We start from the raw sequence: 24,138 nt of genomic DNA on the forward strand, positions 1-24,138 counted from the left end.
AGCCAGGAGGAGCTGTGTAAGCTGAGTCTTCAAGGATGGAGAACTTGCCAGAAAAACAAGAGAATGAAAGGCATTCCAGAAAGAAGGAACCGCCTTGGCAAGGGTCCGGAGCTTTGCAAGAGCCTTGGAGTGGTGGAGCCTTTAACAGGTTAATATGGCTGAAGCAGAAGCTAAGAGTGCAGATTTCAACGTGCCTGGATGCCCCCAAGTCAGAGAATTGCAACTTCTTTCCTTACCACCTTTGGGGACACAGAAGCAGGAAGATTCAGCCTCCTAGTGTCTGTCAGTGGAATGAGGAAGATTCAGGCTACTCTAGGCTGTGCACAGTTTAAATCAAGTGCAGAAACAAGGAAAGGGCGTTCCAGGCAAAGGTTACAGCATAACTGAAGGCCCTGGGTGTGAGAATTGTGAGAACCGTTCACGGAGAGGGTCATCATGGCTAAAGCAAGGAGTATACATGGGTGCAGGCAGCAGGCATAATTTGTAAGGGCCTCGAATGCCAGGTAGAAGAGCTTGAAATGTTTCCCCAGGGCAACGGGGAGTCATGGAGGGTGCGTGAGCAGAGGAAGTGAACAATGAGGTCTCTCTCTCTGGGGCCTGGGTGTAGAAGGGAGTGAAGGGGTGGCTGTAGAGTCCAGGGAGAGGGCGGGGCTGACATCCAGGTGGGAGGGGAGAGGCTTGGGCTGTTACTATGGATGGAGATGAGGAGGCCCTTTAGAGATGGATGCAGGGAAAATGGGCAGGATGTAGGGAAGATCTGAGCTCTGAGGAATCCAGCATTTACACAGGAAAAACAGCAGCTGGTAGAGGAAACCGAGATGGGAGGGTCAGAGAGGTAGGGAACAAGAAGGGCGTGTTATAATTCAGTTCTTGGATGGATTTTAGCAAATTGAAAAATGCTATAATTACCCGTCTCCCCCATTTTACAGATAAGGAAACTGAGGCTCAGAGGTGGAAGAGACATGAGATCAGAGGCTAAGGTGAGGAGGGACTGACATCTCAGGAGCTGGACACGTGTCCCCCACTGGGACTGGAGGAAGGTGATGTCCTTGAGGAGGAAACAGCACAATAACAAGTCACATGACCAGGGGAGGGGGGCTTCCTGTTTCCTGGCCCCTCCCAAGCCAGCCTTGGCCAGGCCAGGCCTAAGCAGGCAGTGGCCAGAGTTACCCCAAGAGTGTCCAGGGATTTGGGCCGCTGACCACAGTACTCCTAGAGGCACAGAGGAGTAGAAATAGAGCAGCCTGAGGGGACCCAATCCCAAGATTGGGGCCTCTGACTCAAGAGGACCCTGGGGAGGAGAGGTGACTCTTGAAGTCCTCGAGCCAGGCCCAGACCGGGGACAGAGGAGAGGACAGAAGCAGTGACAGATAAAGGAGGCAGAGGAGAAGAGGAGATCAGAACAATTTTTGGAGATAGTGAGCTGCCTGTCAAGAGGGGCTTTCAAATGTGCCAAATCGACCCTGATAACTCAAGATCCCTTCCAGAGGGAGGAGATCAATGCCCATTTCACAGGAGAAGATATTAAGGCTGTCATTTGCCCGGACAACAAAGACAAGAGCTGAGATCAGACTGTGGTTTTAGGAGGAAGATTCAGAGGACTGATTTCTGGACCGCAATGAGTGCCAGGGCCACACGCCCCCGAAGCCGCCGAGGGAGGCATGCACTGCCTGTAAGTGCCCCCCCCCACGACCACACCCAGCTCTTTGGGGCCACTCACAGCCCTGCGTGGCTCAGAGCTTGGCCCTGGGGGTCATTTTCAGGGGGAGCTTGATCCTGTGGCAGAGAGTTCAGAGGAGGCCGAGGCAGCCAGCAGGAGTTCGGAGCTGGGCCCTGTGCCATCTCAGGAGAGCTGCAAGCCGAAGCTGCCAGGGCCAGAGGCAGAGGCCAGTGGGCAGGGCCTGGTGAACAGGTAAGGCCCACTTGGTCTGTGCTCCCCACTCCAGCCCTGGTGTATCTTTCCTACCCACAGATCTACCTGTGTTCTTCCCTTGCTCACAAACATGCCACAGCTTCCCATTGCCCTCCTCAGCCCCACGTTCAAGGCCCCGGATAATGCAGCCCCTGTGAGCCAGACACCCCAGATGACCCCGTTTCCAGAACCTTCCATCTCTCACCTCACCACAGGACCAACAAAGAGGCTGAAGGGGACTCTAGCAGAGGACCGGCCCCATCTCCTGAGGGACCCTGCAAGCCTGCAGAGGAAGGCCAGCAGGCCGCAGATGTAGCCCCACCGGGTGGGGAGACTGTCCCCCCCAAGCCTGAAGCCTCTGACATGTTTCAGATTCTCCAGCATGCTCTGAGCTCACTGGAGGCAGCTGCTGCTGCCTGGCGCCACCGGCCCCCAAGCTGTCCTGGGCCCATGGAAGCAGAGGACAAAAGTGAGGTGGGACCCAGGTCCTGCTTGGAGCAGGAGGGGGCAGGAGGTTGCCAGAGGGAGGCAGCCCGCCTGGCAGAGAGGAATGACTGGCTGCGATTGGCCTTGGGCAGCCGAGAGGAAGAGCTGATTCGCATGCAGGCCTCCCTGCGGGCCATCCAGGCTGAGAAGGAGATGCTGCAGAGAGAGGTGAGTGGGGCAGCTCTCTGTCTAAGGGGGAGGAGGGCCTGGCATAGGCAGCGTTCAATCATTTGTTCATTAGGAAAACTTTCATGTAGCATTAGCATTGACTGCTGAGCCTGAACAGACAAAAATCCGTTGCCTTCTTAGTTAAGGTGGTGAGAGATGTCCTGTAAGGAGGTGACACTTGAATGTGGAGGTAAGGGAGGAGCCATGCAAGGATCTGGGGACGAGCAGGCCAGGCAGAGAAGGAACTCCCTCCCTGAGGTGCAAGTGTGATTCAAGGAACAGTGGGGAGGCCAGTGTGGGGGTGAAAGGAGGGCAGTTTAGGTGATGGGGGCAGATTTACAAGATCTTGTGGGCTGCTGGGAGTTGGACTTTTGCCCTGAGCTTGGTGGGATCCTGGAGGGTTTCCCGGAGCAGAAAGGGGCGGGACCTGATGGCGCGTTCACAGGCGCCCTCTGGCGGCCGTGGGAGGAACAGCCTGTGTTGGTGGAGGGGGGTAGGGGCGGAATCCTGCAGTTCCAGGAGGCACGGGTCCAGACACCAGATGGTGGAAATTGTGGAGGTGGCACGAAGTGGGCAGATTCTGGGTGGTGTCGAAGGTGGAGCTGGCAGGTTTGGGTGTGAAAGCCAGAGAAGGGTTGAGGACAAGTCCTGGTTTGGGGGCCTGCAGGACTGGAAGGGAGAAAGGGGGAGGCTGCAGGAGGGGCAGGTTTGGTGGGAGGAAAACCAGAAGCTGCTTGGGCCCTAATGAGCTCACGATATCCATGAGCCACCCATGTGGGACCATCAAAGAGACCTGTGTCTGAGTCCAGAGCTCGAGGGAGGTGTCAGGATAGGAGAAACACATTTGGACCTCTTTAGCCTGTGGATGGAGGAGATGATGGGGAACAGGCCCTCATCTGGGGCAGGACAAGGGCGCAAGATATGGGGCTGCCAGAGCCCAGTCTGAGGGGTGGGGCCCACTTCCCGGCTGGGAAAGAAAATCCCCCTTCCACATTCCTCTCCCCACCCCCACTGCCTCTGGCGACCACCACCCTGTTCTCTAGAAGTTAAATTTTTTTGTTTTGTTTTATTTTGTTTTAGATTCCAAATATAAGGCAATCACAATGTATTTGTCTTTCTCTGACTTATTTCCCTTAGCATGATGCCCTCAAGGCCCACCCATGTGGTGGCAAATGGCAGGATTTCCTTCCTTCCTTTTTTTTTTTTAAAGATTTTATTTTTAAGTAGTCTCTACATGGAATGTGGGACTCGAACTCACAACCCTGAGATTAAGTGTCACAGACTCCACTGACTGGGCCAGCCAGGCGCCCCTCCTTCTTTTTTTTAAGGCCCAAATAATAGTCTTCCTTAGCCACTCATCCTCCGGTGACCACTTAGATGGCTTCCGTGTCTTGGTTATTTCAAGTAATGCTGCAATGAACATAGGGGTGCGGATATCTTTTCGAGTTACCTTTTTTCATTTCCTTCACATAAATACCTAGGAGTGGAATAGCTGAATCGCGTGATGGTTCTAAATTTTTTGAGGGAGCACTGTATGGTTTTGCATAAATGGCGGCGCCCATTTATGGTCCCGCCAACGGTGCATGAGGGTTCCCTCTTCTCCACACCCTCCCCAATGCTCGTTATCGCTCTTTTTAAAAAAAGATTTATTTATTTATTTGAGAGAGAGAGAAAGCGAGCGTGCCCACGTGCCCGTGTGAGTGGGGGGAGGGGCAGAGAGAGAGAATCTTCAGACTCCCCGCTGAGCACGGGCCTTGACCCCAGGACCCATGAGATCATGCCCTGAGCCAAAACCAAGAGTCAGACACTTCACTGACTGAGCCACCCAGGCGCCCCAATGTCTTTTTGATAGTAGATATTCTAATAGGTATAAGGGGATATCTCGTGGCTTTGATTTGCATTTCCCTGATGATTAGTGATGTTGAGCACCTTTTCATGTACCAACTGGCCATTTATGTTTAAAGAAAGAAGGTTCTTGAGTGGCTAAGTGAATTGCCCATGGCTCAGTAGTGAGGAGTTTGGTGGGGTGAGTAGCTGGGTTCCTGCTTCCCCGCCGGGGCCTGGCCACTGTCCCAGGCACAGGTTTGAGGGAGGGTTGGTGGGTGGTTGGAGCTCCCAGGCCTGACCGACTCTGTCTTCCTTCCCCACCCTCACCGCAGGTCCAGGAGCTGCAGGATTCCCTGCTGAGGCTGGAACCTTTCCCACTTCCGTCCCGGGGCCCAGCAGGGGGCTCAGTCAGTGGCTCCAGCAGTTCTGGGGTAGATGAGGAGCCCTGGGGGTCTCAGGTGAGCATGGGAAGCTTAAAACCACCATCTTGACATCATTAGGATTCTGGGTGGTGAGACTCAAATCCTGGTCCTGTGATCTAGTAACTTCTAGGGTAAGAAAAGGCTTAATCCCATGATACTGGGCCCTCAGTGATAATCTGGGTGAATCAAGTCACCTCTTTCTGGCAGGACCCCTTCTCCCTGGGTCATCCCCTGCTCCGGCGCCTCCGGAGTGATTCCAGCACTCAGATGCTTGGCCCTCTTCCCACTCAACCCCTCACCCCCGAGATACACATCATGGAAGCCCAGATGGACCAGCTCCGGGGGTAAGGGCCACAAATGTTGAGCTAAGGGCACCAGTGTGGAGCTGGAGTGGAGTGGGGAGGAGGGTGGAAATCAGTTGGGTCCTGACTGCCCTGGGGGGCCTCTCATTTTCCCTCTCCCATGACTGTGGAGGCAGGAGCGTTGAGAAGCTCAAATGTTTCAACCGTCTGCTGTCAGCTGTGCTGCAGGGGTACAAGGGCCGGTGTGAAGGCCTGAGCACGCAGCTGGGCCAGCGGGAGGCGGAAGCCACCGCTCTGCGTCTGGCCTTGCAGTACAGGTCAGTGCATCCCATCCATGATACCACTAGCGTGGAAGGGAATGGCTACGCTCAGAGGATGATCCACAGGGAGAGTCAGGGCCCTCGTAGGAAAGCACTTTCCCGCCTGAAATTATTGTAAGGCAATTTTAGCCCAAGGGGTGCTGAGGGAGTTCACGTGCTCCCTGGGGTGGAAGTGGGGGATGAAGTGAAGGATCCAAGGACAAGTGGGTATGTCACCCATGTGACAAGGTGGAGCCAGGTGTCCTAAGGCACTCAAGATCAGTGTCTCACAGCGAGCACTGTGAGGAGGCGTACGGAGTCCTGCTCACTCTCCGGGAGGCCGACTCAGGAGCAAGAGAAGAGGCCCCTAAGGGGGACCTGGAGGTGGTGGAGAAGGAAGCCCAGAGGCTGCTGGCACAAGAGGGTGCTGCTGTGGATGGAGCGATACCACAGGATCCACAGCCAAGGTACCCCCGGGAACCTTGAGAGCTGGGAGGGCCGGTGAGTGGGGTCCTTAGTAGAGAATGGGGCTCCCACAGCTGGCTCCGTGTTGGGGTTTGGCATGGCCGTGCCCAGCAAGGTCAGTGTAGGATGCTCCATGGTTCATGCGCATGAGGCCTGGCTGGCGTTGTCTGGTTGCAACTCCACAAAGTTGGGATGGTGGTTGACAGCCATTGAGATGGTACAGGACCTTCAGGGTTGGCATGAAGATGGATGATGGTGCCCACTGATTAGAACTGGCATGATGGTGTTTAATGGGGTTGGCCTGATGTTGGTACACATGGGGTTAGCATGATGTTGCCAAACAGGGTTGGCAAGCTGAGCAGTGGTGCCCGTTGTGTTGCTGTGATGGCATGCACCGTGTTGGCATAAGTGCCAGCACCTGCTGAGTTGGTGTGATGGCTTCCACTGTGATGGCATGTGCAACAGTCATCGTTGACATGATGGTGTTCACTGTGTTGTCTTGATCAATGATGGTGCCCATTGGGTTTATGTTCTGGTGTCCACCATGTTGGTATGACAGCACTCACCACAGATGGCATGGAATCCATCATGGTCAGCAAGATGGAAGATGATAGAGCCCACCAGAGTTGGCATGAAGTTAGCACAACGGTGGCCACCAGTGTTGACATAGACCCCTTTTCTGTTTCCTGTAGCCCCGAGGGGAGTAGTGTGGATCGGCCCACACTGCAGGAGGTGGCTACCCAGCTCTGGGGCTACGTCCAGCGTCTCCAGGCACGCCGTGCTCTGGTGAAGATTCCCCCAGAGCCTGGCCCAACTTTGGCACCCATGCCCACTATGCCCCATGCAGAAGCCATGGTGCAGGCCATTCTGGGGACCCAGCCTGGCCCGGCCCTACCCCGGTTGGAGAAGATGCAGATCCAGCAGGACTTGGCAGCCACACGGGTATGTATGGGCAGTGGTCACTGTGTTGGTCTTTTCTGGTAGGACAGAACCCTTTGTGGAGGCTGAGAGGGATGCGAATTGGGGGATCAAGTAACAAAGGAGAGTTCTACGTGGCTCAGAGCAGACTTTCTGGAGGGAGGAGAAGTGGAACTGGGATTTTGAGGGATGAATAGGAGTTTGTCTTCTGGAATTCAGTTTCTCATAAGATTTTGAATCTGGCTTTCCAAAATTTCCTTCCTATGGAAAGGAGATGGAGGCAGGGGACACAATCTGAGGTTTATTCCCTGGCATGAAAGACCTGAGGTTATGGAGTTGGAGAAACTCCAGACACTTCCACTGAGATGCTACTCGACCTTGTCTGAGATATTTGTATTCTCTGAACTGCCATTTCTACTGTGGTCATTTTTAGGAGATGATTATTTCCCATCATACAAAGTCATGGTGAGGGTTTGAGTTCTTGCCTGACCGGTCCTCACTGCGGGGGGGGGGGCTCCTGGGGCCTCAGTTTCCCCAGATCCTAGAGGCCCCAATTCTCTGCCCGCCCCTTGGTCTCTCAGGACACTCTGGCCGACCTGATGCTGCGGCTTCAGCTGGTGCGGCGGGAGAAGCGGGGTCTGGAGCTGCGGGAGGCTGCCCTCCGAGCCCAGGGCCCAGCCCACGTGCTCCTGCTAGAGCAGCTGCGGTGGGAGCGGGCACAGCTCGGGACTGGTGGGGCCAGCAGTAGTGGTGCAGACAGCAGTGGGGGCGGGAGCAGCGGAGACGAAGAGGAGTTGCAGGTGAGTGGCTCTACCTGGCGGGGATAGCAGTATACTACTGGCCACGGGGCCCTGGGCAATCACAGCCCCCCTCTGAGCCTCCGTTGGCATTTCTGCACAAAGAGATGAGTTGCATGTCAAAGGACTATATGTGAAAGTTCATACCTGTACTTTGGGCTTTTTTTCCTTTGAGGGCATTGACCTCACTAAGCCCCAAAGAATTTGGCATCTTCCACTCAAACCTGTGCCTCCTCCTTCCCACCCCCAGGCTTATTCCTACTCAAGCATCTTCACTCCAATAACCCCAGCCCATGCTTCATCTCTCCCTAAATTTTGGCTTGAGCTTGCCCCTGAGGCCTTCCCTTTTGCCCCTTCCCGCCTAATCCTATCCATCCTCTGCTTAAAGGTTTTAGCAGCTTCTGGAACCCTCCTTTGAACCATCTCTCCTACCTCCAAGCCTTTGTAGATGCTGTGCCCCTGCCCGGAACACTGGTCCCTTACCTCTTTGTCTGATTAAACCCACGATCTCTTGCAAGCCTGAGTTCAGACCTCACCTTCCTCCAGATGAGATCCCCTGTTATTTATTTCTCTTGTTAGGGAGGAATTTTACCCTTATTGGGATATCTCACCAGACTGGGGGCTCTGTGAGGACAGGGGCTGTGGCTGCCACAGTCTGGGTGACTTCAATGTCGAGCTTGGGCTGAGTATGCCTAGGCCAATGTAACTTCCCTCCCTTCTGCCTCCCACAGGGCCCTCCTGCTATCCTTGGTGGCAGCAAGGGCATTGATGGAGGCCAGGTTGGCAGAGTGCAGGGCCCTGAGACTCTAGCCCAGGAATTGGCAGCATCACTTAACCGGTGTGTGTCTCGGTCCTGGGCTGGGGGGTGGATGGGCTGGGCGGGGATGCACAAGAATCCATGGGGGCACTGTGTGCAGCAGAGGGCTGGGTGTGCATCTGTGTACAGGTGTGTTCACATGGAAATACCATGGACGGGTGGGGTGGGAGGAGGGAAGGAAGGATTGGCTATGGCTATGAGCTCCTCTCTCCCCATCCCTGCACCAGGGCCCTGGGCCTGCGGGAGCAGCTGCAGTCTCTGCGGGAGGAACTGGAACGGGTGGCTCAGAAGGGGCGAGCCAGACGTGCTCAGAGTGCTGAGCTGAACAGCGATTTATGCAAGGCTCACAGGTGGGTTCCCTTTCCCTGTGTCTCCCCGGGTGACCTCAGAAGTGTCCCTGGCTCTCTCTGGGCCTCAGGTTTCCCTCGTAAGGTAGGTGGCAAGTTACATCCATCCCATACCTCCCCTTTCTGAGTGGAACCCTAGGAAGATTCAATCTCAAAGAGCTCCTGTCTGGGGCTGGGAATACGTGGCTCCTGACTTGGGGGTAGTGGGGGTTGTTTCCTGGCTCAGCCCCCTACCCCTACGCCCTCCAGTGCCCTGGTCCTGGCCTTCCGAGGTGCCCACCGGAAGCAGGAAGAGCAACTCAGGAAGCTGGAGCAGCAGGTGGTACTAATGGAAGCTCGACAGGCAGAGGAGCTGGAGGCATTAGAAGCCACCGCGAGGGCACTGGGGAAGCCCAGCCCACCCTGCCGGCCTCCCCGGCTGGGAGAGACCTTCCTGTAGGTCCCATTCTGGCCGTGTCTGGACATGCCAGACAGTTATGGTGGGCCCCATCATAAACTGTCCTGGAGTGATGTTATGTCATGTGTGACTGAATGTTGGGACCTGTTGGGGGGGATGCGGGCTGATGCATCAGGTCTGGGACCTGATGGATGGGTGGCTGGGCATTTGAGAAAGGCTGCCTGTCTTTGACCTGGCACCAGGTGGCATGTGAATGTGACGTCAGTGGGATCATGCTAGAGGTCATGCCGAATCTAGGACTGGCTGAAGTATTCGGGGTCAGTGAGGTTAAATGGCCGGAAATTGAAATTCCAACACTCATCTGTCTCCAGAAGCCCTGGGAGAGGTCCAAAGGGACAGGGCACACCTTCCCTTGTCCATCCCCTTGCCAGGGAGATTCGAGGTTTGGCCTGGTAGATGTTCCCAAGAGGAAAATTTCCATAGCCCAGAAGGAAGACTGAGGGCCTAAGGATTCAGGGTATGGAAAATTAGCTGGAAAATCAATTTGCTCTCAAGGTGGAGGTGGGGGAGAGGAGAAATCCGAGGGCTTTGGAACTTGCATTCGAAGAACATACGGGCTTCTGGATGGAGGGCACAGCAAAGGTAGGAAATGTGCAAGTGTTTACTCGGGGGCAATGAGCAACGAGGAGAACGCTCAGGGTGGTCAGGGAGGCACGTTCCCGCCTGAGGGTCTGGACAGCCCCTGGCCGGGCTAAATTCCAGCTTTTAGAGGCAGGGCCTGGGAGCTGTTAGTGTCAAGTTAAAAGCAGGCATCTAATTAGCATCTCATTTACATAAGCCACACCTCCCGGAGGGGGGACCAGGTGGGACCCGGCCAGCCGGATTATTGGCCCGCTCTCCCCGCCTCGGTGATGGCTGAAATCCAAGAAGGGGATTAGAGAGGTTTTCCTCCCCAGCCTGGTGGTGGTGATGGTGCGGGTGATTTCCAGCCCACACCTGTTCAGGTGTGTGCGGTGGCTGCCTGCTGCAAGGTGGGCCTGAGGTCAAGCCCGTCTGGGGCCCGGGCTCAACCTGCTCCTCTTGACGAACCACTCCTCGGAGATCGCTGGGGCTGGTGACCTTCGGACGGTGCAATCTTTCAGGACAAAAGCCAGCTTTGAGGAAAGCAGAGAAACTGAGGAGGGCAAGGTCCTGAGGAGGGTGAGAGGGGCCGACCTTATCCCCTCTTGCTAGGAGTACAAAGACTGCTTCAAGCCCCCCCCCCCAGTCCCCTCAGTTTGCCCAGTGGGATGGGGGCGCAAAAGGAGACAAGGTCACCTGTTGAAGGGTGGGGAATGAGTTCGCGCTGTTGGAGGGGGCAGGGGCCGGTTCCCAGGCCGCCGGGAGCGGGGTCTGGCCGTTCCCACGGGTGCCCTCTCGGCAGATGGGCCCGGGGCTCTTTGTCCCCGGTCCGCAGCCGCCGCAAGGTCAAATGTCACCGCGGGGCCGCGGGCAGGGGTCAAGGGGGCGGGGCCGGACCTCGACCCACTCCCATCCCCCCCCCAGGGCCCCAGGGGTTTCGCGGGGCTGCGGCGCTACGGGAAGGGGGCGGGGCGGCCGCCGAGGGGGTGGACCTACCGGAGGTTCTAGGACCTGCGGCCGATATTTCCCTAGTCTCCAAACCGGCCCCAGACTGCCACTTCTGAGCCTCTCCTCCCCCGAACTTGTATCCCTCAAGCCCCAGGTCCCTGCCCCCTCCCCTCTCCAGTCCCCCTCTGACGTCCTTCCCTGAACCTTGTCTCCCTTCCGAGATGCCCTCTGCCCAAGAATGCTGGAAAGCCCAGTCCAGGGACCTGGGACCCCTGTCCTCACCCCCAAATAACTAGCCAGCACTTCCACATTCCCAGGCAGCCCCAGAACAAAATGGTCTCTAACCATCCAGACCCCCTTCTCCAGCAGGGCTTACAGGGGAGGGAATTCCACTCAGTCCCACGGAAAGTCCTTGCTCATGTCTAACCCCAGTTCTTGCTTCCTGTACTTGCTAAAACCTCCAGCTCGCACCCAGCCAGATGCTCCCTGGGAGGCCCACAGGCCCAGGGCTGGGTGTGTGGTGCCTGGCTTTTACAGAACCTTGGTATCCTCTAAAATGTTGCAAAATCTCCAAGATCTCCAAGATCTCCCAGCACCCCTGCCCCCCAGCCAAGGTGTCCCCTCAGATGTAATCTGGAGAAGGGGATGCCTTTTCCCAAGACCCCTTCCTGCAGGGGGAGGGCCAGTGCGGGCAGAGGGCACTATTTTTCCTGCCGGCAGCTCTCAGAGGCCCAGCCATGTGCCCCGGTGTCCAGCTCTGGGCCCAGGGCCCAGGGCAGGGCAGGAGATAAGGCCGGCAACTGGACCTGGGGGACTCCAAGGTGAAAGGTCACGGTAGGAAGGGCTTTTGCAGCTGGTTAAAGGTTAACAGGCCCAGAGCAAGAGGCTCAGGCTTGCCCAGCCCAGAGCTGCCTGGGCAGGGCAGGGGGGTGTGGGGGGGGTGACAAACAAAGGGTGCTTAATAAATGCTGGTCGTCCCCACCGGGGTCCAGGAGGGCAGGGGAAGCTGTAAGCCAGCAGCAACTGAGAGGCTTCAGGGAGCCTGGAAGAGACATCTGCAGTCCAGCCGGTGGCCTGGCCAAGCCCTTTATGTGAAGCACAGAAAGAAAAGGAAATTAAAGAGGAAAAGGGGCAGGCCCCAGTAGGGATGGTGGGCATTCCTGCTGACACTAGCCTAGCTGGGCGTGTGGGTGCCCTGCCCCCGGAGGCCTAAAATTCTGGCGAGGGGGCCCCTGACCTCGCGCCCCCGCCGGCCACAGACCACAACATCCCTTGGCCCTGGAGATTCCCAGCACCAGGTGTTAGCCCAAGCTGAGAAAGGGGGGGGGGGAGTCGGACGCGGCGACTTTCTGGAAGAGGAAGCAAACACAATCCATCATGCAACTGTGCAAAGAAATGCCCCAGGGTGTGTGTGTGTGTGTGTGTGTGTGTGTATACTGCGCAGGGGCGTGCCCCCCGGGTGCAACTGGCCCCCCATTATTGCTTCTGCGGGGAATGCTGGGGTAGAGTTCCGAGGTGCGCCTCGAGGGCGGTGGAGCAAGGCATCGTCCAAGGCCGGAGGTGGAGGGGAGGGCCTTGGAGAGACATCTTGGCGAGGCTGCGGAAGGGCAGAGGGCAGCAGCGGCGAAGGCTCCCATCGCGGCCCGGCAGGGGTTAAGGCTGGAGTCGGGCGAGGGCGGGGGCAGGGGGGGAAGGAGGGGGGGGAGGGTCAGGCCGAGCGGCCCCGTGCTCCGCCTTCGCCCCTCCCGCCGGCCCGGGCGCCGGGCGCCGAGCGAGGCCACCCATGCCCTTATAAGGGTGGCCGTCGCCGGGGCAACGAGCGCCCGCCCCCAGCCCGCGGCGCGCGCCCCTGCCCCCGCCCCCGCCCCCCGCCCGCCCCGCGAATGGAACGTTGTGTGTCAAACCGGCCGCAGCGCGAGGCCGGCGCGCGGGGTCGGCGGCGGCGGCGAGAGCGAGGCTCGGGCCCAGGCGCAGGCCCAGGCCGGGCAGGCGCGGCCGCAGAGGGGGCGGCAGCTCGGGAAGCGCCGGCCCGCAGCCTTGCAGGCCCCGAGCGACCGCCTGGGGGCCCGGGGGAGCCAGGGGGCGCGGCGACCGGCCCCAGCGCGCGCCTGCCGCCCCTCCCCCGCGCCGCGGGCGGCCGCGTAACTTGCGGCCAAACTTTCCCCCCGGCCTCCCGCGCTCGGATGGCGGCCCGCTAAGTTGGCCGCAGCCCCCGGCCAAGCGGCGGCCAGGCCAGAGGGCGCCCCCTGCGCAGCCTGGGCCGGGCCATGGCCCGCGCGCCCCCGCCGGGGCCCCAGGGCGGCGGGGCGCGAGTCCCCGGGGCCCCCGGCTCGCGCCTCTAGCGCCCCCCCCCCCCCCGCCCCCAGGCCCGGCCCCGCGCACGCGTGGGAAAGTTGGCCTGGAACCGGCCCGACCAGTTCTGCCCGGGCGCGCGGACCGGCCGCAGGAAGTTGCTGCAAAACTTTTTTGGGGGGTGCAGCCGGTGCCCCCCGCGCGCCGGGCCCGGATGCGTGCCGGGTAGGGCCCCCCCGGGCCGAGAGGGGTGCCCGGAGGGAGGAGCACGGAGGGGGCGCCCCGGCCCCGCTGCCCTGGGGCTATGGCCATGGTGACCGGCGGCTGGGGCGGCCCCGGCAGCGGCGGCGGCGACACGAACGGCGTGGACAAGGCGGGCGGCTACCCGCGCGCGGCCGAGGAAGACTCGGCCTCACCCCCGGGCGCCGCCAGCGACGCTGAGCCGGGCGACGAAGAGCGGCCGGGGCTGCAGGTGGACTGCGTGGTGTGCGGGGACAAGTCGAGCGGCAAGCACTACGGCGTCTTCACCTGCGAGGGCTGCAAGAGCTTCTTCAAGCGGAGCATCCGCCGCAACCTCAGCTACACCTGCCGGTGAGCCCCCTATCAGCGCACGGCCGCTGTGCACCCGGCCCCGGGTTGGGCCGGGCCTCTGACCTGCTCGGTCACCTTGGGCCTGGCGCTGACCTTCCCCGGGCCTCCACTCCCCCCTCTGAGATAGGGGCACAGCCCCCTCTCCCCCCCTCCATAACATTCCTGGGATTGTGTATACAGTCGGCGCTGTATCGATGCAGGTCCCCCCGTCAGGTGGTCCCTTGCGGCTTCCGCCCCAGTTCCTTGCTCCTTCTCTCTCCCTCCCTTTTCTCCGAAGAGGGGTCATCCCCGCACGGGGAGGGGTCGGGGGGTGCTGTCAGGGGTGGGGTCCTAACCCCAGGGCATCCCTTCTCTTGGGGATCTCGGCGCGCAGGGGATCCTGCGGGAATCGAACGTGGAACTTGGACTGTGGAGCTCGCAGCGTCCAGGGGCCATTGTCTGCGGCCGCGCGGATCGATACGGCGCGCCCTTGGGGTCAAATATCACTTCCAAAGTCGCCCTGGCCACCGAGGCGGCGGCGGCGGCGGCGGGAGCGAGGCAGGGGTGGCACCGGGCGGCCTCCGGCCTCTTTCGCATGGGTAGCCCTGCTGTGGGGGGAGCTGGGCTTGCCCATCAGGGGGGAACTCCCCCCACCCTGTGCTCACCCTGGGCCTTGGGTCACTGGAAACCGCCGCTGGAGGGCTGGGAGGGCGGCTGGATTTGACCACACCTCGGCTGCTCCAACCCTCCCCCCACCAGGAGTGGGTGCGGACATGGGGCTCCTGGAAAATCCCTGAAACTTCGGTCATCTCTGACAGGGTGGGGGTGAATGTTTCCAAGAAGGAGCCCTGGGCCCTCCGAGGTTGGAGTCCCCGCTGACAGGGTGTGGCCTTGCTAGTTTCTCTGGCTGGTGCTGGGGTTGGGTGTCTAGCCCAGGGCCCCCTTTCCCACCACTCTTCCTTGAGTGTCCTTTCGCTCCACTGACAAGCTCCTATCCTGCACCCCAACAGGAACATGTGTAGGCTCTGCAGAGCCAGTATGGAGAGTCCCATTTTCCAGATAGGCAAAACTGAGGCCCAGAGTGGTCCTGGCGCTGCCCTGGGGCACCCAGGGAGAGACCCTGCCCCAGCTGGGGCTTAGCAAGGGGAACTGGGGTTGGGAAGAGGGGAGCAGCTGAGTCCTGGTCAGGGTGTCCTCAGGGAGAGGGCAGCTGATGGAGGGCTTGTTGGTGAGGCCATAGGGCGGGGCCCCAGGCACCAGAGGCTGGAGTTTGGCCCCAGGTCTGCGGTCAGGGCCTTGTCTGGGGTAGCTGTGTGTGTGTGTGTGTGTGTGTGTGTGTGTGTGTGTGTGTGAGCTGCCTTACTCCCTCCAGTGCTAACTGGGCCACCAGACTTTGGCCTCATTCTTGTTGCTGGAGTGACTGCCTGCTCTCTGGCCCAGTCTTTGGGGAGGGCAAGGGAGGAGCTTAGGTGGCTCTGGGGTCCCAGGGGCTCTCGGAAGGTGGGAGCAGGGAGCTATAAGACAGGGGAGGGGGGCGTTGTTCGGGGCTTGCAGGTTCTCCAGAAGCTCTGTACTGTGTGACCTGGTGAAGTCGCTGCCCCTCTCTGAGCCTCAGATTGGTTTAGCAAGGTCCCCTCAGGGCCTAGCCTGAGAGGTTCGATGCCTGCCCCTCAGAGAGACCCCAGCTCTGATCCCAGCTCTCTCTGTCTGGAAGAGGCACAGTGAGACAGATTCTTCCTGCCTGTGGAGTCTAGGCTGGGCCAGAGGGAGGGATGGGTCTGGAGTCCCAGGAGAGAGCAAGGGGCTGTGCCTGAGGTTCAGGGAGGGCTGCCTGGAGGAGGCCCATGGGAGGTAGGCCTTAAAGCAGGAGGGGTTTGGCAGGTAGAGGAAGTGAAGGGCACTCCTGAAGAGAGCGTGGCCCAGGCAAACACTTAGTGGCAGGTTAGGGGAGCAGTGTTGTAAGATGAGACCACCCAGGCATGGGAGAACTTAGAGCCTATTGGATCAGAAGTGCTGGACTGAGGATGACAGGGAGCCAAGGAGGGTATGTGAGCAAGGGAGGGGAGGGATCAAATTGGACCAGAGGCCAGAAGCCTCGGAAGGAGGCTGAGTTGGGCCACGGGTTTGGGCAAAGCATGTGCTCTTTAGGTGGGATAACAGGTGGAACTTACTGTTTCTCCATCTGGAGGGACAGGAGATCTGTCCCAACTCCACAGCTGGGGAAGTTGAGGCAGAAGGTTCAGGACCTCCCCCGGGGTCAGGGGCCCTGAGCTGGGTCCCTGCCTGCCTGCCTGCCCGCCCCAGGCCTGGCTGTTTCCACCCGGCTGCCCAGGACCCTCCCCCTGCCTGCCTGCTGGGCTTTGTTCTGGTTCTGCCTGAGCTCCCTCCACCCTAGCAGGGCCTCTTCCTGGGGGCTCAGGCCAGGCAGGGGACAGAGGCCTGGGCTTAAAGGCTGGTGCCATGGGACCTGGGCACTTGGAGAGCCCCCCAGGACCTCAGCTCCCCTGAACCTGCCATTGAGTACCCCCCAGCTTGGGCTTGGGTCCTGATGCCCTCCCCAAAGCCCCCCAGATTCCTCCAGACCCGGTGCATCCCATATAGAGCTGGCATCTGGCCTCCTATTTCCAGATGAGGAAACTGAGTCTCGGTGGAGAAGTGGCCACCCCAGAGCTGGGGCTGAGTGCGTCTGAGATGTGTTTGATTTTTAACTTCATCGAGCGTTCGTTTTACTCTGTGACTGTCTCTGGGCACCAAGAGGGTACCCCAGGGGTGTCTGCCCCAGATCTGGGACTTGGAGAGCCTGGAGCCCAGGGTAGAGAGACACCGAGGGAGCACAGGGATAGGGGCCAAGGCGAAGAAGTACTGGAGAAATTTGAAGGACAAGGGCCTGAACCTTCCTGCTTGGGACTGACCCTGGATGGGGAGCTCACTCTCTTGCCGGGCAGGGCCCCCTGTCCCATCCCTGGAAGAGGCCATGATCCCTGAGGGCCACCCAGAGGAAGCTTCTTAGGTTCAGTTAGGAGTTGGAAGGTCTTCCCCAGAGGAGGGGACCTGGGTATGGGGTCTTAAAGGGAGCAACAGGGTTCATTCATTCATTCATTCATTGGTGGTAGTCTTGTGCAGGGTGATAATACTGGGGTCCTACTGTGCCCATAGAGGACTGGCCCTAGCCTGGCCCCTAGTGTCTTTGTTAATCCCCAAAGCCCAGTGACCTGACCATGGACCTTTGCTGTTCTCACATTGCCCTTGGGACGAAGACCCCACCCGTTTGCCCCTCAGTAGCCAAATAAAATGAAACTGTTGAGGCTTTCGTATTTTCACGTTTCCAACCTTAAAAGCTCTCCTCGCGCTCTCTGCCTGGAATTGCCTCTCTGCTCTGGGGGAACTTCTATTCATCCTTCAAAACCCAGTTCCAACATACCCTCCCAGGCGTGCTAATCTACTTCGCTGTAGACTCCCTTCGTCACCACCCACTCCAATTGCCCTTTGCCTCCTTGCAGACTTAGCCCCTGTGCCCCTCGGGGATACCTGCCCAGCCCGGGGTGGGGGGCACTGACGTTTCTCAGGTGCAGCCTTCAGAGGTGGTGTATAGGGTGGCACCGGGAGCAGGACGTGGGTGTCATGGCGACCCCCTGCCTGCCTCTAGGTCCAACCGTGACTGCCAGATCGACCAGCATCACCGGAACCAGTGCCAGTACTGCCGCCTGAAGAAGTGCTTCCGGGTGGGCATGAGGAAGGAGGGTGAGTACCCGCCGGGGGTTGGGGGGGTGGCCCGAGGGTGAAAACGCAGCCCTGGCCTTTGCCTTCACCGCCCAGCTCGGGGGTCTGGGAGCCGTGGACAGTGGGGTCTGGCGCCTGCTAACCTTGTTACCACCGATCCCACGATCTCGTGGGCCTCAGTCTGGCCATGGGCTGGAGGAATCCAATTAGCACAGTCACCTGGTGGCTGCGGCAGAGCCGGGGACGCAGGCGACACCCTGATTCAGGCCCCCGGTGGGGCTGTTGTGCTCCCCAGCCCCTCTTCTCCAGGCCCCTTGGCTTCAGAGTCAGGTTCCTTGGCCCTGACACCTCGGTGACCCCCGTGCCCCTAGTCTGGCCAACGCTGTCTGAACAAGGATGTATTTTTGTTTTGTTTTGTTTTGTTTTGATTGCTTTCTTCCATCCTCCACCCCCTGCTTTATGTTTGTCCAAGGCAGGAACTTGCCCGATTAAGTCAAAGGGCAGCTTACCCTTCCGCCTGCCCCTGGGCACCGGGAGCCAGAGGGAGGCCCAGCCCCTTGTCTCTGCCCTGGGGACTTGTGTGCACTCATGCCGGGTGGCTGGGCCCAGAACTGGGCCAAGCACTCTTAGAATTGCGTTGGAACCCAGAGGCTTCCACATGGAGCCTGGTGGGCTTGGGAACAGGATCTGGCTCACTGGATGAGAACCCCAGGCTGGGCTTCCTGTCTCCGACAGGACTGTCATGGGGCAGGTTGGCAGCTCTTCCCTGCCTCTCGAGTCTCCCCTGCTCTAAAGGTGGTGTTTTCTCTGCTGGCCTCTGTGAAAGAAGCTGGCAGTCGCTGCTCAGTCTTTCCCTTAAGACTGTCTGATTACTCTCTTTGGTCCTTTTAAGTTTGGGGATGACTTACTTGCCCAACCTGGATTTTGCCTCTACTTGTCCATTTGACCTGAAGTTCTGATGTACATCAAATCAGGGCTTCAGATCAGGGCTTTAGATCTCCAGAGTCTTCAGAGTGGGAAGAAAATCGTAATCACAGCTCATGCCCCAAGCACAGTCCTACCTCAGGGCCTTTGCACAGGCTGTTCCCACTGCTTGGAGTACTCTTACCCCAGATACCAGCATGGCTTCCCTACCTCTTTTTTTTTTTTTTTTTTTTAAGAGGTGAGGGGAAGGGCAGCAGGAGAGGGAGAGAGAATCTTAAGCAGGTTCCACGCCCAGCGCAGAGCCTGATGGAGGGCTCCATCTCACAACCCTGAGATCATGACCTGAGCCGAAATCAAGAGTTGGATGCTTAACCAACTGAGCCACCCAGGTGCCCCTTACCTCCTCTAAGATTTGCACAAAGAACACCTCCTCAGAGAGGTCCTCCTGATTATTCTCCACCATTCCCCTTTATTTTGCACTATCTACCGTGCTCTGTAATTTACTTGCTCCCCCACCAGAATGTCCACTCCCTGGGGCAGGGACTTGTGCTTGTCTTGTTTTCTGACCTAGCCTCAGTGCCTGTCCAGGGCATAGAACATTGAAGGTGCTTAGTACATGTTTCTTGGCTTGAATTACTACCCGTTTAGCCCTTGCTATATGCCTAGTGCTGTTCTATGCAAGTTAGATTCTCATAAATTTAGTGATTGGTATCGTCACTGTCATTACCCTGTGCATCTTACAGATGGGGAAACTGAGCACAGAGAGCAGGGAGGTGAAGCGTTTGCCAGGGTCGGAGAGCGGTAGAGTTGGGTTGGGACTTGAACCCACACAGTTTGGGCTGAATAAAGAGGAAGAGCTGGGGAAGGGGTACTCAGGAAGCAGGAACAGTGAGTGCAAAGGCTCTGAGATAGGAACAGGACTGGGTGATGGATGAATGGTGGGGATGAGGTTTAGAACTGAGTGAGCAAAGGGCCTGAAGGAAGAGGTCCCTCCCCTCTGGGGGCCAGGGGGTTGAGCTGGGATCCACTTTCTGGCCTTATCCAGCTACACCCATTTGACAGTTGATCCTGAGACATAGAAATTCTGTGGAGCCTCGAACCCAAGCTCCCACTTCCCTGCTCAGCTCTACTAGCCCCTGGCTCCCACACACATTCTGTTCGCCATTCATTCCCTGGCCGGTTGACCAGGAGTTCACGGAGATGAGACAGGGAGATGAGGCAGGGCATGCCGACTCATTAAAGATCATTAGGTAGTTTCTGTCTGGCTCTCAGCCCAGTCTGCCCCTCCGCCCCCCCACCGTGGCACAGGTCAGGTGAGCATGTGGCTACCGCTCCTTCTCTTTGTGCCTCAGTTTCCTTCTTCCCATTCACCTGAATCCTGGGGACACTGGCTGAAGCCAGCCGTGGGCGCTCCCCTCTCCCCTTAACAGCAAGGCTACTGATGGCAGTTAATGTTTATTGAGCACCTACTATTGGCTGGGACTCCACTCCTAGCACCGGTCACTGCAGACAGAGGAGACCGGCCCTTGGGAGCCATGACCTGGGGGTGGGGTGAGGCTGGGAGCTGGAGGAAAGATCCCTTCTCTGTAGGAGAGATCATTTGCTTTAAGGATACGCTGGCCAGGGGTCCCAAGTAGTATGAAGGTGGCCCCTCCCTGGCTGCGTTGTCAGTTCTGGGACCCCCATGATTGACAGATGGGGGCATGATTGACAGGTCAAGCCTCCACGGAGGCTGAGTGGAGCTCACAGGCAGCTGAGTGGAGCTCACATCGTCCAGAGGGAGGGGGCCAGGCGTCCCACCACCCATGCTCCTCTGCAAGCAGTGGGGGTGGCAGTGGTGGCTGGACATGGCCTTAGGCCGAGGGCACAGGGCAGAGAAGGGTGGGGCCGGCAGGCCCCCCTGGCCCCTGGCCTCCCATTCAAGCTGTGCACCTATGGGCTGGGGTGGGAGGTCCAGGGAAAGGCTGGGTGTGGGGAGCCTTTGAGGGGAGGGGCTGAGTGACCCTCTGATGACTTTATCTTTCCCCCTTTCTTCCTCTCCACCTGCCCCCCATGACCCTGGTTACCCACTTTTCCCCTCGTTCCTTCCCTCCCTGTCCTTTCTCTTCCTGCCACCTCCCTCTCCCCTGTCTGGTCTCCCTGTGTCCCGCAATCCCTTTCCCGTACCCATATTCGTCACGCCGCCTTCCCCATCCCCCGGCCCCCTCCCCGCTCCCCGCCGGATTCCCGGCGGCGGCGGGGTGGGGGGCCCTCTCTCCCCTCCCTCCGCTCCTGCCCCCTTCCTTTCCCTCCTTCCCATCCCCATTCAATCCCCGCAGCGGTGCAGCGCGGCCGCATCCCGCACTCGCTGCCAGGCGCCGTGGCCGCCTCCTCGGGTAGTCCCCCGGGCTCGGCGCTGGCGGCCGCGGGCGGAGACCTCTTCCCGGGGCAGCCGGTGTCGGAGCTGATCGCGCAGCTGCTACGCGCCGAGCCCTACCCCGCGGCGGCCGGGCGCTTCGGCGCGGGCGCGGCGGGCGCGTTCGGCGCGGGGGGCGGCGCGGCGGGCGCCGTGCTGGGCATCGACAACGTGTGCGAGCTGGCGGCGCGGCTGCTCTTCAGCACCGTGGAGTGGGCGCGCCACGCGCCCTTCTTCCCCGAGCTGCCCGTGGCCGACCAGGTGGCGCTACTGCGCCTCAGCTGGAGCGAGCTCTTCGTGCTGAATGCGGCGCAGGCGGCGCTGCCCCTGCACACGGCGCCGCTGCTGGCCGCCGCCGGCCTGCATGCCGCGCCCATGGCCGCCGAGCGCGCCGTGGCCTTCATGGACCAGGTGCGCGCCTTCCAGGAGCAGGTGGACAAGCTGGGCCGCCTGCAGGTCGACTCGGCCGAGTACGGCTGCCTCAAGGCTATCGCGCTCTTCACGCCTGGTGAGATGCTGAGATGCGCTCGGGTTTGGGGGTGGGGGGGGGTGCGCGGTGGGGGGCGACCTGGACCCTGACCCCGGCCCCCACAGTCTTCCACTCCCTGACCCTCAGCCGGGCGGACCTGGGGCCCTGCACGTGCCTGAGCACTGATGGGGGGACAGTGGAGGAGATACAGGCGTGTGACACCCTGATGCCCCCACCTCCTGATCCCAGGTGTCCCTAAGAACCCTGACCCCGGCTCTCCAGACCTGGAGCTGGGCCTGGACCTGTGACTCGGCCCCTAACAGCCTCTCTGCCTGATTCCCAGGCTCCCTGAGACCCCCCCCCCCTCCACCCCCTCATCAAGTTGCTCTTCGTCCCCATGAGCAGATTGAGGGTGGGGGGATGAGGGAGGGAGGTCCCGGACGCCTGGTCCTCAGTCCCTGATCTTTGTCCTCCCCAGCACCTCTGACCCTCATCTGCCGAATCAGGTGGTTCTTCCTGCGTACGGTGCAGATACGGAGGGCTGCCAAGCCGGGATACCCTGACACCTGGCTCTGGCCTGCCCTGCGCTTTCCACTCCCTGATTCCTGGGCCCTCAGACGTCTGACCCGGGGCGCCCAAACTGCCCCCCAAGGCGGCCTCCTGGCAGCCAGGGCCGCGTGGGATTAGGCGTGGGATTGGGCAGGGGCGTGTCTTGGAGTCCTTCCCGTTGTGGGCGGGGCTAGGGCGGGGCTGTCCCAGTACCTTCCTTGTCATTAGTTAACCATCTAGCCACCGAAAGCCCTACCTTACTCCAGAGACTGGTGGCCCAACTGGTTCTACACGCTGAAAGGTTCTGGATCCCACTAGGTGTTTTCGTGGGGTCAGGGATGCACGAACCAGACCCAGGCCACTCTGAGAGGTGGCTTTCATTTGATAAATATGGCTTTGCCCTTTCTTCCCCCAGAAGATTCTTTCTCTACCTTACCCTTCATGGGTCCCCAATTTAGATGCTGTCACATTCACTGACACCCTAGGCCACGCTGTCTGAATACTCCCTCTGGGCCTGGCCTTCCCAAGTCCCCTCCCTAGCTCCTCTTCCCCTTGAGCTTGATTAGAACTTGTCACCCTGCCAAAGGCCTCAGTCGGGGCTCCTCTGTCCTTGAGACGCCACTGTCCACACTCCTGTGTCACGGGCCTCAGTTGAGGCCACCTGAGCCTCTCTTATGGTCTGGCACTGCCTGAGATGCCCCATTTGTGCCTCAGGCCTCCATTTCCCATCTGAATGCCCCCCCATTACCCCCAACCCCAAGTGGTGCCCTCCAGTCACCCCTGGGGCCTCGTGGCCTCCTGCCACTTCCCACTTGATTGACCTTGCCCTTATCTCCCCAGATGCCTGTGGCCTCTCAGACCCAGCACACGTGGAAAGCCTGCAGGAGAAGGCGCAGGTGGCCCTCACAGAGTACGTGCGGGCTCAGTACCCGTCCCAGCCCCAGCGCTTTGGGCGGCTGCTGCTGCGGCTTCCCGCCCTGCGCGCCGTCCCAGCCTCCCTCATCTCCCAGCTGTTCTTCATGCGCCTGGTGGGCAAGACACCCATCGAGACGCTGATCCGAGACATGCTGCTGTCAGGAAGTACCTTCAACTGGCCCTACGGCTCAGGCCAGTGACTTCGCAGGGTTGGCTGCGCTGTGGCTGGGCCTGCAGACCTTAAGGGACACGGATGCTTCGGCCCCACGCGGGGCCCCCAAGTGGAGGACCTTGGCTTCTCTCCTCAGACTCCTATTTTTTAAAGACTGTGAAATGTTTGTCTCCTCTGTTTTTTAAATGATCACGAAACCAAAAAGAGAGTGCTTGTCCAAGCTCCGGCCTCGGCCTCCCCAGAACTCCTGGCCAGAATAGAGGGGGGAGGGACCGAGGGTCCGTTCCTGGGACAGCCGGAAGCTCAGCACCCCAAGCATGAACTTTTAAGCCGGTGGGGTTGGCTTCCCTTGTGTGATGGACAGAGGCCTGGTGTTTGGACTCAAGAGGCAGGGGTCGTATGTGCCAGGCAGATCCTCTGGACACGTAATCCACGTTGGACACTACATGATGAATGAATCAAGGCCAATAATAAAGATGTTTCCTACCTGTGTGGCCTCCATCATCTTTGTGAGAGGAGGGCAGAATGGGGGGCACCCCACCACGGCTACCCACTCCCAGCCATCTGGAAAACCCACAACCTAACAACAGCCCTACTTGCTGTTTTTGTGGGACAGTTTTGTGGGGAAGCAGCTGGGGGCAGGGAGGCGATCCTACGGTCAGCTAGTGAGTCCGTAGGAACTGAGTCCTACTGATGGCTCAGTTTCAAGCTCTGGCCTGTGAGGGTGGGCCTCATAGATTCACACAGGCCCTGGACCAAATACCTTATTGTTTCCTTTGATCAGCCCTTAATCACGGTGTCTGGGCCCCTGTGTCCTCAGGAGAAACATTCGCGGTAGTTCCACCACGTCATCGCAACCCAGACGGAGCCCTCCATTCCCCTGGCCACAGCAATCGGTTCAGGGAGGGTGTGTGGCCCAGAGCTGGCCACTGAGACTCAATGGCAGGGAGTGGAAACAGGATGTAATTGAAAGCAGAGCCAAAAGAGGAAGACCAACTTCCCAGGATGCCTTTGGAGCCCCTGGATCAAGCCACATCTGAAACCATTAGGAGCTTCAGTTCCATGATCCCAGATTTACCCTTTTGTGCCTGAGCCTGAGCCTGAGTTTGGTTTCTTCCCACATGTAACTAAAAAAACCTCTCGTTTCGGAGATTGGCATCTGGAAGGCGGGCTATCGAAGGACAAACCACACTGGGGACTTAATTAAGTTGATGTGGGGTAATGCACGGGACCTTGCCATCCTGGCCTCAGAGGCTTGTGGCCCAGCTCTGTGGCGGGAAAGGTGCCCGTAGGACTGATTGTCAGGACTGTGGCTCTAGAGGGCGGGTAGAAAGAGCCTGGATGCTGGGGGCAGGCCAGCAAGACAAGCCGTCCACCGAAGATGCCCCTGTGATAACCGGGAAGAA

At 59.3% G+C, this 24,138-nt stretch overlaps 2 protein-coding genes across 3 annotated transcripts; both read left to right on the forward strand.

Moving 5' to 3' along the window:
* Positions 1-1,130: 1,130 nt before the first annotated feature.
* USHBP1 (USH1 protein network component harmonin binding protein 1) lies at positions 1,131-9,275 on the forward strand. 2 transcript variants are annotated; one of them, XM_087867175.1, is made up of 12 exons: positions 1,131-1,672; positions 1,764-1,912; positions 2,128-2,566; positions 4,726-4,851; positions 5,023-5,159; positions 5,294-5,438; positions 5,666-5,883; positions 6,574-6,823; positions 7,381-7,599; positions 8,328-8,434; positions 8,641-8,763; positions 9,010-9,275. In XM_087867175.1, the coding sequence occupies exons 1-12, from the start codon at positions 1,619-1,621 to the stop codon at positions 9,197-9,199; spliced, it is 2,157 nt and encodes a 718-aa protein (XP_087723301.1). In that variant the 5' UTR covers positions 1,131-1,618; the 3' UTR covers positions 9,200-9,275. The 2 variants fall into 2 exon arrangements, with proteins under 2 accessions (XP_087723301.1, XP_045634646.2); XM_045778690.2 differs by having other exon boundaries at positions 5,294-5,434; positions 5,710-5,883.
* Positions 9,276-12,610: 3,335 nt separating this feature from the next.
* NR2F6 (nuclear receptor subfamily 2 group F member 6) lies at positions 12,611-23,222 on the forward strand. The gene is made up of 4 exons (XM_045778605.2): positions 12,611-13,609; positions 17,235-17,329; positions 20,551-21,135; positions 22,486-23,222. Exons 1-4 carry the CDS (start codon positions 13,323-13,325, stop codon positions 22,758-22,760), a joined length of 1,242 nt encoding a protein of 413 aa, XP_045634561.1. The 5' UTR covers positions 12,611-13,322; the 3' UTR covers positions 22,761-23,222.
* Positions 23,223-24,138: the final 916 nt, after the last annotated feature.

The sequence above is a fragment of the Ursus americanus genome, chromosome 14, assembly GCF_024610735.1.
Source record: "Ursus americanus isolate L20-20 chromosome 14, mUrsAme1.1.p, whole genome shotgun sequence".
NCBI classification, from domain to species: domain Eukaryota; kingdom Metazoa; phylum Chordata; class Mammalia; order Carnivora; family Ursidae; genus Ursus; species Ursus americanus.

Excerpts from the sequence above, each read along its gene's own strand:
- USHBP1 (XM_087867175.1), top strand. The coding sequence starts at position 1,619 with ATGAGTGCCAGGGCCACACGCCCCCGAAGCCGCCGAGGGAGGCATGCA. Across the intron at positions 6,824-7,380 it reads AGGACTTGGCAGCCACACGG|GACACTCTGGCCGACCTGAT; the intron begins GTATGTATGGGC and ends TTGGTCTCTCAG. Across the intron at positions 8,435-8,640 it reads TTGGCAGCATCACTTAACCG|GGCCCTGGGCCTGCGGGAGC; the intron begins GTGTGTGTCTCG and ends TCCCTGCACCAG.
- NR2F6 (XM_045778605.2), top strand. The coding sequence starts at position 13,323 with ATGGCCATGGTGACCGGCGGCTGGGGCGGCCCCGGCAGCGGCGGCGGC. Across the intron at positions 13,610-17,234 it reads AACCTCAGCTACACCTGCCG|GTCCAACCGTGACTGCCAGA; the intron begins GTGAGCCCCCTA and ends GCCTGCCTCTAG. Across the intron at positions 21,136-22,485 it reads TATCGCGCTCTTCACGCCTG|ATGCCTGTGGCCTCTCAGAC; the intron begins GTGAGATGCTGA and ends TTATCTCCCCAG.